The 13333-nt window shown below is 34.4% G+C and overlaps 1 protein-coding gene and 1 non-coding gene across 2 annotated transcripts; both read left to right on the top strand.

Annotated features, from left to right (window-relative positions):
- The first annotated feature begins 2391 nt into the window (after positions 1-2391).
- LOC130959678 (small nucleolar RNA R71) lies at positions 2392-2499 on the top strand. Its single transcript, XR_009078747.1, has one exon. It is a non-coding gene; the product is annotated as a small nucleolar RNA R71 (small nucleolar RNA).
- A 9680-nt stretch (positions 2500-12179) lies between these two features.
- On the top strand, positions 12180-13112 carry LOC130954266 (50S ribosomal protein L12, chloroplastic-like). The gene has a single exon (XM_057881004.1). The coding sequence runs from the start codon at positions 12347-12349 to the stop codon at positions 12920-12922; it is 576 nt and encodes a 191-aa protein (XP_057736987.1). The 5' UTR covers positions 12180-12346; the 3' UTR covers positions 12923-13112.
- The last annotated feature ends 221 nt before the right edge of the window (positions 13113-13333 follow it).

Below are 13333 nucleotides of genomic sequence, written 5' to 3'. Positions count from 1 at the left end.
CTGTAAGACAAAGGAAAGAAAATTAACTGATAATTATATTTTTGACCAATTTTTAAGATCACAGTTATATTAATCAGAGACAATAATAATTATACATGTTAAAGAAAAATAAGAGAAAATGATAGTGTATAATATGATGAGATGATATAATAAAAATAAAAATTAATAATTTTAAAAAATAATAAAATTAAAAAATTAAATATGTTCAAGATAAGATTGAAGAAATATATTTTTTTAGCTATTAGAATTATGGATGGAGATAAAGGATAATTTGAATATAAATTTTTAAATTTGTTTCTAATTAAACAAGATTGAGAAAATAAATAAATTTAATAATATTTATAAATAACTAATCTTTATATAATATTAGTAAGTGTTTATATTGATTTTGTTACACACGATAACAACAAAATATTTTTTAAATCTTGTTTTTTAATTTAATTTTATTTATTTTATATATTTTACATGTTAAATAATTTAAGGTATTTAATCTTTTTTATAATTTATTTTTAATTATTAATATTAAATTTATAATTTTAAAAATAAAAATATAAAATTAATTTTTTAAACTCGATAGAAACGTGGTTGAACAGGCACGTGAACCACTAGTTAAAGTAGTGACGGAATAAGGACTAACGTATTTCTTCACAAATTAGTAGCAACTTGAAATCAGTGAGAAAAGTCTATCAGTTGTTAAGCAGTCGCTAATTCCTCACTAAATAAGCTTTTGATTAGTGACTCAATTGCGACCAGTTACTTCTAACATTCTCTCGATTAACTTTGGATTTGTTATAACTCTGCGACGGATTTCCAACGAGATTAGCGGGTAATTTGCTACAAAATAGGTAGGATATAGCTTTTGCTTTGCAGCAATATTGCCGTTGCCAAGTCGCTCACTAAATTAAACTTGCGACAACTTAGCGATAAATGTATTTCGCTCGCTAATCAGTGACTTGAAATCAGCGAACGAAGTGTGTCAGTTGTTAAACGGTCGCAAATTTCTCACTACTTACGTCCTAGGCATTCAATATCTGTATTTTTCTTTAGCGACTAATTAGCAAGGAACACTTTCCTAGCTGAATGATTTTTCGTTGCGACGAGTTAGTGACGACTGTTTTCTGTCGCTACCCTAATTTTGAATTTTTACAATATTATGCGACAAATTAGCGAGAAACTTGTTGCTCGCTAAAAATAAAAACTTTGGTGACAAATTAGCTAGGAATTTGTCCATCGTAAAATGCATTACAACTCTTTGTGACGGATTAGCTAGTAACATTGTTCCTCACTAATTAGCCTTTTCGCACAAAGTTTATTTAGCGACGGAATAGTGATAATAGTATCCCTCACTATTTTTCTTTTATTCGATTGAACTTCTAAGTGACTGATTTGCTAGAACATTGTCACTCGCTAATTATTTTGTGACAAATTAGCGAAGAAATTTTTCTCACTCTTTTTTTAGCTATGAAACTGAATTTGCGAGAAACAAACTTACTCGTAAATCTCTCGCTAATTAGTCGCTTTTCTCAAGTTCGGATATTTTGTGACCGCTCATTAATTTTGTCGTTAGTGCGTCACTATTTCCTCGCAAGTTAGTGACGGATTAGTGATAAAAAAATTTTCTCGCAAAAATTCGTCGCTAATCTATCAAATTCTTGTAGTGTTTGGATTCTCTTCTGTATTGCTTGGGAGAGTATTAGGAGGAGTTTCAGTGATTTTCTTACTCAGCTGACCCACTTGTGCCTCCAAGTTTCTAATGGAGGACCTTGTTTCATTCATGAAATTTAAAGTGGCCTTGGATAGATCAGAGACTATGTTTGCTAAGCTAGAGGAGCTCTGCTCAGAATTCTCTGTCTGTTACTGAGAAGATGATGGAAAAGGCTTGCTATTGCTAAGCCTATTTCTTCCACCATTATTAAAGCATTGTTGAGGCTTTTGTTGATCCTTCCATGAGAAATTTGGATGGTTTTTCCATGAGGGATTATAGGTGTTTCCATAGGCTTCACCCATGTAATTCACCTCTGCCATTGCAGGGTTCTCAAGATCATAAGCTTCTTCTTCAGAAGATGCCTCTTTAGTACTGTTGGATGCATTTTGCCATCCATTCAGACTCTGAGAAATCATGTTGACTTGCTGAGTCAACATTTTGTTCTGAGCCAATATGGCATTCAAAGCATCAATTTCAAGAACTCCCCTCTTCTGAGGCGTCCCATTACTCACAGGATTCCTCTCAGAGGTGTACATGAATTGGTTATTTGCAACCATGTCAATCAGTTCTTGAGCTTCTGCAGGCGTTTTCTTTAGGTGAATGGATCCACCTGCAGAATGGTCCAGTGACATCTTAGAGAACTCAGATAGACCATAATAGAATATATCCAAAATGGTCCACTCTGAAAGCATGTCAGAAGGACACTTTTTGGTCATCTGCTTGAATCTTTCCCAAGTTTCATAGAAGGATTTACCATCTTTTTGTTTGAAGGTCTGAACATCTACTCTAAGCTTGCTCAGCTTTTGAGGAGGAAAGAACTTAGCCAAGAAGGCCATGACCAGCTTATTCCAGGAGTCCAGGCTATCTTTAGGTTGTGAGTCCAACCATATTCTAGCTTTGTCTCTTACAGCTAAAGGGAAAAGCATGAGCCTGTAGACTTCAGGATCTACTCCATTAGTCTTAACAGTCTCACAGGTCTGCAAGAACTCAGTTAAAAACTGAAAAGGATCTTTTGATGGAAGTTCATGAAACTTGCAATTCTATTGCATCAGAGAAACTAATTGAGGCTTTAACTCAAAATTGTTTGCTCCAATGGCAAGAATTGAGATGCTTCTTCCATGGAAGTTGGAATTTGGTACAGTAAAGTCACCAAGCATCTTCCTTGCACCTCCACCATTGTTATTGGTTTCGGCCATGTCTCATTCTTTTTCGAGATTCTCTGTAAGGTTTTCTCTGGATTATTGTGCTTTAGCTTCTCTTAGCTTCTTCTTCAGAGTCCTTTCAGGTTCAGGATCTGTTTCAACAAGAATGTCCTTGTCCTTGCTCCTGCTCATATGAAAAAGAAAAGAACAGAAAAGGAAGAGGAATCCTCTATGTCACAGTATAGAGATTCCTTTATGTGAGTAAAAAAAGAAAAGAATAGAAGAAGGAGGAGAAAAATTCGAACACAGATAGAGGGGAGAAGAGGGTTCGAATTTTGAGTAAAAGAGAAGTGTTAGTAGATAAATAAATAAATAGAAGGAGATGAAAAGGAGAGAATTTTGAAAATTGTTTTTGAAAAATGGTTAGTGATTTTTGAAAATTAAGAGAAGAAATAAAATTAAAATTAAAATTTGAAACAATTAGTTAATTAAAAAGATTTTTGAAAAAGGGTGAGGAATTTTCAAAAATTAGAGAGAGAAAAGTAGTTAGGTGGTTTTCAAAAAGATATGGTTAAAAAAGATTTGAAAAGGAGATTAAAAAGATTTGATTTTTAAAATTAAAATTGATTACTTGACTAACAAGAAACTGAAAGATATGATTCTAGAATTTAAAGATTGATCTTTTCTTAACAAGAAAGTGACAAACTTCAAATTTTTTGAATCAATCACATTAATTGTTAGTAAAGTTTTTGAAAATCATGAAATAAAGATAAGAAAAATATTTTGAAAATCATTTTAAAAAAAATCGAAAATAACAAAAGGAAAAAGAAAAGATTTGATTTTGAAAAAGATTTTGAAAAGATAAGATTTTTAAAATTAAAATCTTGACTTGACTAACAAGAAACAACTTATTTTAAAAATTTTTGACTAAGTCAACCCAAAGATTTCGAAAATTATGAGTAAAATAAGGAAAAGATATTTTTTTTTATTTTTTTGAATTTTTAATGATGAGAGAGAAAAACACAAAAATGACCCAAAACATGAAAACTTTGGATCAAAACCAATGATGCATGCAAGAACACTATGAATGTCAAGATGAACACCAAGAACACCTTGAAGATCATGATGAACATCAAGAACTTATTTTTGAAAAATTTTCAAGAAAAGAAAAACATGCAAGACACCAAACTTAGAAATTTTTCATGTTTAAACACTATGAATGCAAGAATGCATATGAAAAACAACAAAATACACAAAACAAGAAAATATGAAGATCAAACAAGAAGACTTATCAAGAACAACTTGAAGATCATGAAGAACACTATGCATGAATTTTTCGAAAATAATGCATAAATTTTAAAAACATGCAATTGACACCAAACTTAAAAATTGACACTAGACTCAAACAAGAAACACAAAATATTTTTTTGATTTTATGGTTTTATAATTTTTTTGTATTTTTTTTTCGAAAATTATTTTTAGAAAAAACGAAAACAAAGAAAAAATTTTTGAAAACTTTTTGAAAACAAAATAAAAGAAAATTACCTAATCTAAGCAACAAGATGAACCGTCAGTTGTCCAAACTCGAACAATCCCCGGCAGCGGCGCCAAAAACTTAGTGCGCGTAATTGTGATCATCAATAATGGCGCCAAAGACTTGGTGCTCTCAAATGTGAATCATACTTTGTCACAACTCCGCACAACTAACCAGCATGTGCACTGGGTCGTCCAAGTAATACCTTATGTGAGTAAGGGTCGATCCTACGGAGATTGTTGGTATGAAGTAAGCTATGGTCATCTTGTGAATCTCAGTCAGGCAGATTATAATGGTTATAATGGTTTTCGAATATAAAAATAATTAATGCATAAAATAGAGATAGAGATACTTATGTAATTCATTGGTGGGAATTTCAGATAAGTGCATGAAGATGATGTGTTCCTTCTGAATCTCTGCTTTCCTACTGCTTCATCTAGTCATTCTTACCCTTTTTCATGGCAAGCTGTATGTTGGGTTTCACCGTTGTCAATGGCTACCTCCCGTCCTCTCAGTGAAAATGGTCCAAATGCTCTGTCACAGCACGGTTAATCATCTGTCGGTTCTCGATCATGTCGGAATAGAATCCAGTGATTCTTTTGCGTCTATCACTACGCCCAACACTCGCGAGTTTGAAGCTCGTCATAGTCATTCAATCCCTGAATCCTACTCGGAATACCACAGACAAGGTTTAGACTTTCCGGGTTCTCAAGAATGCTGCCATTGGATTCTAGCTTATACCACGAAGATTCTGGTTAAGGAATCCAAGAGATATTCACTCTAGCTTTCGCTTGTAGAACGAAAGTGGTTGTCAGGCACGCGTTCATAAGGACGGATGATGATGAGTGTCACGAATCATCACATCCATCAGGTTGAAGTACGAGTAATATCTTAGAATAAGAATAAGCTTGAATTGAATAGAAGAACAATAGTAATTGCATTAATTCTTGAGGTACAGCAGAGCTCCACACCTTAATCTATGGTGTGTAGAAACTCCACCGTTGAAAATACATAAGTGATGGTCCAGGCATGGCCGAATGGCCAGCCCCCAAAATATGATCAAGAGACCGGATGGTCAAAGACTCAGTCTAAAGATGAAAATACAATAGTAAAAAGTCCTATTTATACTAGACTAGCTACTAGGGTTTACAAAAATAAGTCTAAGTGCAGAAACCCACTTCTGGGGCCTACTTTGGTGTGTGCTTGGGCTGAGCTTAAGCTTTACACGTGCAGAGGCTTCTCTTGGAGTTAAACGCTAAGTTGTAACGTGTTTTTGGCGTTTAACTCTGGTTTGTGACGTCTTTCTGGCATTTTACTCCAGAATGCAGTATGGAGCTGACGTTGAACGCTAGTTTGCGTCATCTAAACTTGAATAAAGTATGCACTATTATATATTTCTGGAAAGCTCTGGATGTCTACTTTCCAACGCAGTTGAGAGCGCACCATTAGAAGTTTTGTAGCTCCAGAAAAGTCATCTCGAGTGCAGGGAGGTCAGAATCCAACAGCATCAGTAGTCCTTTGTCAGCCTCCTATCAGATTTTTGCTCAGGTCCCTCAATTTCAGCCAGAAAATAACTGAAATCATAGAAAAACACAAAAATTTATAGTAAAGTCCAGAAATGTGAATTTTGCATAAAAACCAATAAAAACATCCCTAAAAGTAGCTAGATCCTACTAAAAACTACCTAAACACAATGGCAAAAAGCGTATAAATTATCCGCTCATCAAGGATTACCATGGTGATGAAGACAGAGATAGAATGATGCAAACCACCTTTGCCTTCTTTAGATCTGTCACATCCCTCTGAATCTCGATGTCTTTCTTATTTTATATACCTTTTTATTCTTTTTAAATTGAATGATGATGATGTTGATGTTGATGTTGATGTTGATGGTAATGTTGTTGGAAGATATGATGGTAAAAGTTGGGTTAAAATAAGAAAAAGGGAGATCAAGCTTTTTCCAAGTTCTTGTCTTTTTGGATGAAGAAGCAGAGTGATTACAAAATGGGTTAGTAGTGAGGGTTGGGGTGGGTGGTGGTTGAAGGTGGTAGGAATGAGTTACAGGCGATAGGAAAAAGATTAGGAAAGAATTTGGGTGGTGTCATACAGTTTGGGAGTTAGAGATTTATCATTAGAATTAGGGTTGATATAAAAATAAAAGGAAAAGTCTAGGGCCAGCAACTTTTGTGTTTTCTGGCCAGCACTTAACCATCAAAACAAAAGTAAGTGATCTCTCACCATTAGATGTAATTTCACACCATTAAAAACACTATTAATGGCCAATTAATAGTTACAAAACACCAAAATTGGTGGCCCCTAGCATTCCTCAAAATAAAAATATATTGTTAAGGATATAATTGGAGAAAAAATAACTAACTGTTGATGGTAAAAAAAATTAATTATAAGGATAGAATTCATTCTTTTTAAATATTGAGGATAAAATTAAATCAATTTAAATGCTAGAAGTCAATTTGAAGACTTTTGAGAAAGTTAGAGTTAAAAAACAAGCCTAAAGCTTTCATTCTCATCTAAAAAAAAGTTGAAAATAACCTCTTGGCTTCGTCACTCTATATAACATGGTAAATCTTGGCTCAAATTTGTTAATCATTTTGTGAAACCTAATCCATTCACCAATGTTAAAAAGGGATCCCGCTAGGGAGATAATAGACTATTTGTACAAGGTGTACAATGGGCTATTGAGTTACAAAATGAATATCCCCCATACTATCTAGAATAACCATCCGAGTACTATGTATAATAAACATCTTCCCAGAAACTTAAACTAATTTTGTCGTTCGCCAAGAATCGAACTCTTGACCTTTTAGATCTAGAGATCTAATACCATGTCATGATACCACTCATCCCAAAAGTTTCAACTGATGGGAAAAGATAACACTAATGATTATATCTCTAATACTCCCTAAACCTCCATTGTACACATTGTACAAATATTCCATTGGCTACTCATACTTTCCCGTTAAAAAGCATTGCATTAATGATAATAAACCATTAATAATTTTATTCTACGCTTAAAGTCTCGAACGGTGAAGTTTTTGATAATATTTTGAAGAGAAAATCTCGCATTTTTTTCAGGTTTAATGGCATTTCTGCTAACTTGTCTTTTGAATCGAATCCTTTCTTTGAGGAGCTTCAATCTCTGTTATGGAAGGAATTAGAAGCTCTTCTAATTCAAAAAGAAATTTACTGGAAACAACGATCTAGATGTAAATGATTGAATTATAGTGATAAAAACACCTCTTATTTTCATAGTGTAGCAATTGCTAGAAAAAGGAGAAATAGAGTATCTATGCTTAAGAACCAGGAAGGAGTGTGGATTGACCAAGATCAGTAGTTGATAGATCATACACTACAAGAAATTACCGGAATAGCGACCGATTCTGGTGGTCGCTAAAACCTTGGTCGCTAATTAGAAAATAGCGACCGATTTTAGCGACCAATTTTTGAACAAGGCCACCAAACCCTCACCAAAGAGTATTAGTCACTAAATGGTGACCAAATTTTTCGTCGCTAAATCGGTCGCTGAATAAATCGGTCGCTAACATTTAGCAACCGATTTACTGACCAACTTCTTAGTAACCGATTTAGCAACCAACAATTATTAAGCTTGTTTTTATATTGGTCACAAAATCGGTCACTAAATTAAAAATAGCGACCAATTTAGTCACCAACGGACCCCAAAAGCCTTTCTTTTATTTTGGTTGCTAATTCGGTCGCTAAATTAAAAAATAGCGACTGATTTTAGCGACCAAGAGTGGGTGGTCACTGAATCAGTCGCTAATTGAAATTTAGTGACCGATTTAGCAACCAATTTTTTTTCCTAAAAAATTTTGATTGGTCACTAAAATCAGTCGCTATTTTGAAACTTTCTTGTAGTGATAGTACTAGTTTTTTTTAACATCTGTATTTAGAGGACTCCGCGTATAAGAAATTAGAAGCTTTTGGCCTGTTTCCAATGCTATCTGAAGAAGATATAACAAGGTTGAATAGGGGAGTGATTGTGGAAGAAATTAAAGCTTCTTTATTTTCTATGGGAGCCTAAAAAATTCCAGGTCCAAATGTCACCTATGTTTTACCAAAGTAAATGGGATGCTATTAAAGATGCTCTTGTTAGCTGGGTAGAAAAGGTGTTTCAAGATCACCACCAGATAAAAGTTATGAATAAGACCTTAGGGCAATTCAGGACAATAGGATTGTGCAATGCCTCGTACAAACTTATTACCAAAATTGTGGCTCAACGTTTGAAGGATATTATGCCTAAACTCATCAGCCCTTCTCAGTGTAGTTTCATTTCAGGTAGATAGAGTGCGGATAATATTTTGGTGGCACAAGAAGTTCTTCACACCATGGGAGTAAAGAAGGGGATAGAGACTTTATGGCTATCAAAATAGACCTTGAAAAAGTTATGATCATTTGAATTAACAGTTTATTAAAGATACCCTGGCCAAGGCCAACGTCCCTGAGAACTTAGCGGATCTGATTTTATATTGTTACTCTTCGGCAAAGTTGCAAGTCCTATTGGAATAGGTCCCCTTCGGCCTCTTTCAACCTGTCAAGAGGGATCCACCAGGGAGACTCAATCTCTCCTTACCTTTTCGTTATATGAATAGAACATCTTTCTCACCTTATCTCAGAAGCAATTAATAATGGTAGTTGGGAATCTATTAAGCTTAATAGGAGAGGCCTAAGGCTTTCTCACCTCTATTTTGCTGATGACATTATTCTCTTTGGGAAGGCAACCATGGTTCAGGTGGAAGTGATGCGTGGCATTTTGGATCTCTTTTGTCGCTGCTCTGGCCAGAAATTAACTTTGCAATTTCTAGCGTCGTCTTCTCAAATAATATGAGCTTAGAGAGAAAACGTAGCTTGAACAATGCTCTTGGTATAAGGCTTACTAATGATTTGGGTAAATATATGGGAGTTTTCCTTCTTCATGGCAGAATTCGTAAGGAAGATTTTCAATTCATTATTGATAAAACGTCAAATTGGCTTTCTTCTTGGAAAGCGAGGAATCTATCCTTGGCAGGTAGAGTTACTCTAGCGCTATCTGCTTTGGCAACTATTCCTACTTATGTCATGCAAACTATGAAGTTGTCTATGAGTAGTTGTAATAAGATTGATAGTATCTGTAGAAGTTTTGTACAGGTGGAGCTGATTTGGAGAGAGCCGCATTTACTCCGTTGGGATAAAATTTGTTTACCAAAGAATTAGGAAGGTCTGGGTTTTCGGCCAACAAAAGTCACAATTAATGTTAATTTGATGAAGTTGACATGGAAACTCATTTATAACAGGAATGATTTATGGGTTAAAATTATCCGTACTAAATATAGATGCGACGAGAAGTTACTCCCTTTTTTTAAGTGACACTGTTGTAGCGTTCATCTTTTTAACGTTTGGCAAGATATTCAAAGCGTTTGAAAGGTTTTTCTTAATAACCTTATTTGGAGGGTTGATGCGGATATTAATGTAAATTTCTAGTCTAACCATTGATCTTCTTCACAAACTTTAGGCATATAGCTATGAAATAGTGTCCCTTTTTTTTTTCTATTGTAAATTTTCACTTATGATTAGCATTCAAATGTTTATTAAGAGATTTCATACGACATTTAATTCAGTGACAATTATATACTTTACTCCAATAAATATATTTAGCCTTATACTCTTTCTTAGTCTCAGCCAATAGAAGCTATTTAAAAATCATTCTAAAATAAAGTATTGATATCAATTCTACTAATATATCAAAATCATTTTAAATCATAATACTTGATTTAAAATAAAAATAATTTTTTTAATAAAATAAAATTTTATTCTCATATTAAACAATTTTCTAAACATATTATCAGTAAAATAGGACTCTTAAATAATGAACAAGAGATGATTGAAAAATTCTTCTCGTCTTCTCTCCTCTCTTTGTAAAAAAAAAAAAAAATCTTGAACTCTTTCCTTTCCCCTCCCTTTTTCCATCCTTTTTTCTTCTCCCTCTTCTGTTCTCTCGTCATCACTTGTACCTTTACTTTGTGTGTTTTTAGTTTGCTTTTTATTTTCTGATTTTTTATCTTCAATAAACTTTTGTATTATGATCTATTTTTTTTTGTAATGTCTTATTTTTCACTTTTATAGGTGGTTCGAGTACAGTGGTATATATCTATCAAATTTAGAAAAAAGATATATTAATTAAGATTGTCTTTTGTTTATATAAATATTTTCAATTAAGAAAAGAGCTCAGATTTATTTGGATAAAAAAATATATCTCACAATGTTATAGTAACTTGTTTATAAATCTAAAAATGACAGAGATTTAATTTATTTTTATTTTTATTTGTTAAGATTTTTTTAATTAAATATTAGATTCATTCTTAATTTTTAGTTCAATATAAAAAATATCTATTTTTTTTTAGATTTAAATATAATTTTCCTTTTTATTTGTAAATGGCGTAAGGCTATTTTATTTTAAGAAAAAAATCAAGCTGAGTTGCTAAAGTAATTGGAGAAAAAATTGATTTCCAGTCTTTCGGGTTGACAAACAACTGTATTGGTGAAGTGGGCTCTATTAGGTAGTGTTTGGTGGAGAGACAGAGACAAAAGACTGAGATTGAGAGACAGAGACTAAGAGACAGGGATTAAAACAAATTTCAGTATTCTGTTTGGTGTAAAATGGGAGACAGGAATTGAAACAAAAATGAAACTCTAATTTAATTTGCACAAAGAGTAAAATTAGAATTAATTAATTGAAATGAAAGTATTTTAGGTATAAAATACTATTAAAGTTTTAGTCTCAATCTCTAAAAATTTCAATCCCCTGTGTCCCTAGTTTTTGGAGGTACTGAAATACTGAAATTTAGAGACAGAGACAAAAATTTTAATACTAATCTCTGAACTAACAAACACAATACTGAATCTCAGTCTCTCGGTCTCAGTCTCAGTTAGGGGTGGCAATGCGGGCCGGCCCGCCCCAACCCGCCCCGCCCCGTCTAGGCCCGCCTCATAAACGGGGCGGACCGGCCCGCCCCGCCAACTAAAATGGGTTCAAAATGCTAGCCCGCCCCGCTTTATGGCGGATTGGCGGGTTGGCGGGCTAGCCCGCTTGACTCTTTTTTTAAAAAAATAAAATTAATTAAAATTAACAAAAAAATAAAAATTAAAAAATAAAATACAAATAAAAAATAGTCAAATTATAATATAATTTTTTTACTATTTTTTTAATTTTTAACTTCAATAAAATTGTTCAAAATAATATTTGTCAATAGAATCATCTTTATTTTAAAAAATAAGTCACATAATTTGAACATATATACGAAATTGTAAAATAAAATAAATAAAGTTAATAACTAAAGGAAGAATAAAAACAAAAAATGAAAAAAAAAGTGTTTAAAAATTCTATAATTATTAATTTTATAATAGTAACCATTCTTTCATTTAATAAAAAAAGAAAAATAAAAAGTTTCGGCCCGGCGGACGGGTCCGTCCCGCCCCGCCAAAACCCGCCAATTTGGCGGTGCGGATTTGGCGGGTTTTTTTAATTTGGCGGGCTCCAAATCCTAACCCAACCCGCCTTTTTTAGTGGGTTTAGCGGATCGGCCCGGCGGACTCGACCCGTTTTGCCACCCCTAGTCTCAGTACCTGTAAACAAACGCTACCTTAAGTATTAACTCCATACTTTAATACCAAAAAAGAAAACAAAAACTATATACTTTACCTTTAAGATGAAATTACCACTTCTATCCTCGATTGAGTCAACTGGTGTTGCTCATACCCAACACATAAAGAGTAATTACACAGTCATTACAATTACAATTTCAAGCCTTTCCAACTTCCAAGTTCCAAGAGGCCCGAGAGACTCTTATCCTATCCTCTTTCTTTTTCTTCTTCATCCTCTACCTTCGTTTCACTCGTCACTCTTCACCCTCAATTTTCCAATTTCAGAAACCCTTCAATTTCAATAACACAATGGCAACTACAATTTCAACTCTCACCCTTCGTTTCCCTTCATCCTCTTCCCCCTCTTATCCTACACCCTCCTCTTATCCTGCGCTCACCAAACCCTCCCTCCACTTCCCTTTCCACAACAACCACCGCTCGCTCTCCCACCGCACCACTCACCTCCGCCCCCTAGCCGCCGTCGCCGTACCTGAGAACATCGAGGAGCTTGGCACCAAGATCTCCGGCCTCACCCTAGAAGAGGCCAAGGTCCTCGTCGACTACCTCCAGGACAAGCTCGGCGTCTCCGCCGCGTCCTTCGCCCCCGCCGCTGTCGTTGCCGCACCTGGAGCAGCCGGCGCCGCCGAGGCACCCGCAGCGGTGGAGGAGAAGACGGAGTTCGACGTTGTGATCGAAGAGGTTCCGAGCAACGCGAGAATCGCTGTGATTAAGGCTGTGAGAGGATTGACAAGCCTTGCGCTGAAGGAAGCGAAGGAATTGATCGAAGGTTTGCCGAAGAAGTTCAAGGAAGGGGTTTCGAAGGATGAAGCTGATGAAGCAAAGAAGCAGCTTGAAGAAGCTGGTGCCAAAGTTTCCATTGCTTAGGGTTTGTTGTTGCTGTTATATTCTGATTTCTTTTTGTGGAATTTTCAGAGAGAACTGTTAATTTTTGTGTAATAGATAATGTTTCTTAGTAAAAAAAAAATGTGTAATTTGATTTTATTGCTTGTCTCTATGGGTTTGGAATCGAATTGAAATTGTAATGCGTTTAAAATGAGGAGCTTTACTTAATTTACTTTTGTTTCCATTGCATTTGAGGTGTTTGTTGAAATGTCTACTTGGGTTTGCACTTGATAGCCGTTTATGGAGTTTGGGTTACACTAATTTGATTTATGTTTATTAATTATAGAGAGTAATTTGACTCATGGAACGCTATGGAGTGAATATTAACTCTTAAAGTATATAATAATTTAATAGATGATTCAAGTCGAAGGCAATTTGTGTTGTGTATGAAAC

The sequence above is a fragment of the Arachis stenosperma genome, chromosome 10 (genome assembly GCF_014773155.1).
Source record: "Arachis stenosperma cultivar V10309 chromosome 10, arast.V10309.gnm1.PFL2, whole genome shotgun sequence".
NCBI classification, from domain to species: Eukaryota; Viridiplantae; Streptophyta; class Magnoliopsida; order Fabales; family Fabaceae; genus Arachis; species Arachis stenosperma.
Note: the sequence above shows the minus strand (reverse complement) of the source record. Positions and strands in the feature narration are given on the sequence as shown.

What these genes read in the sequence shown, in the direction of transcription:
- LOC130954266 (XM_057881004.1), top strand. Translation starts at nt 12,347, where the DNA reads ATGGCAACTACAATTTCAACTCTCACCCTTCGTTTCCCTTCATCCTCT.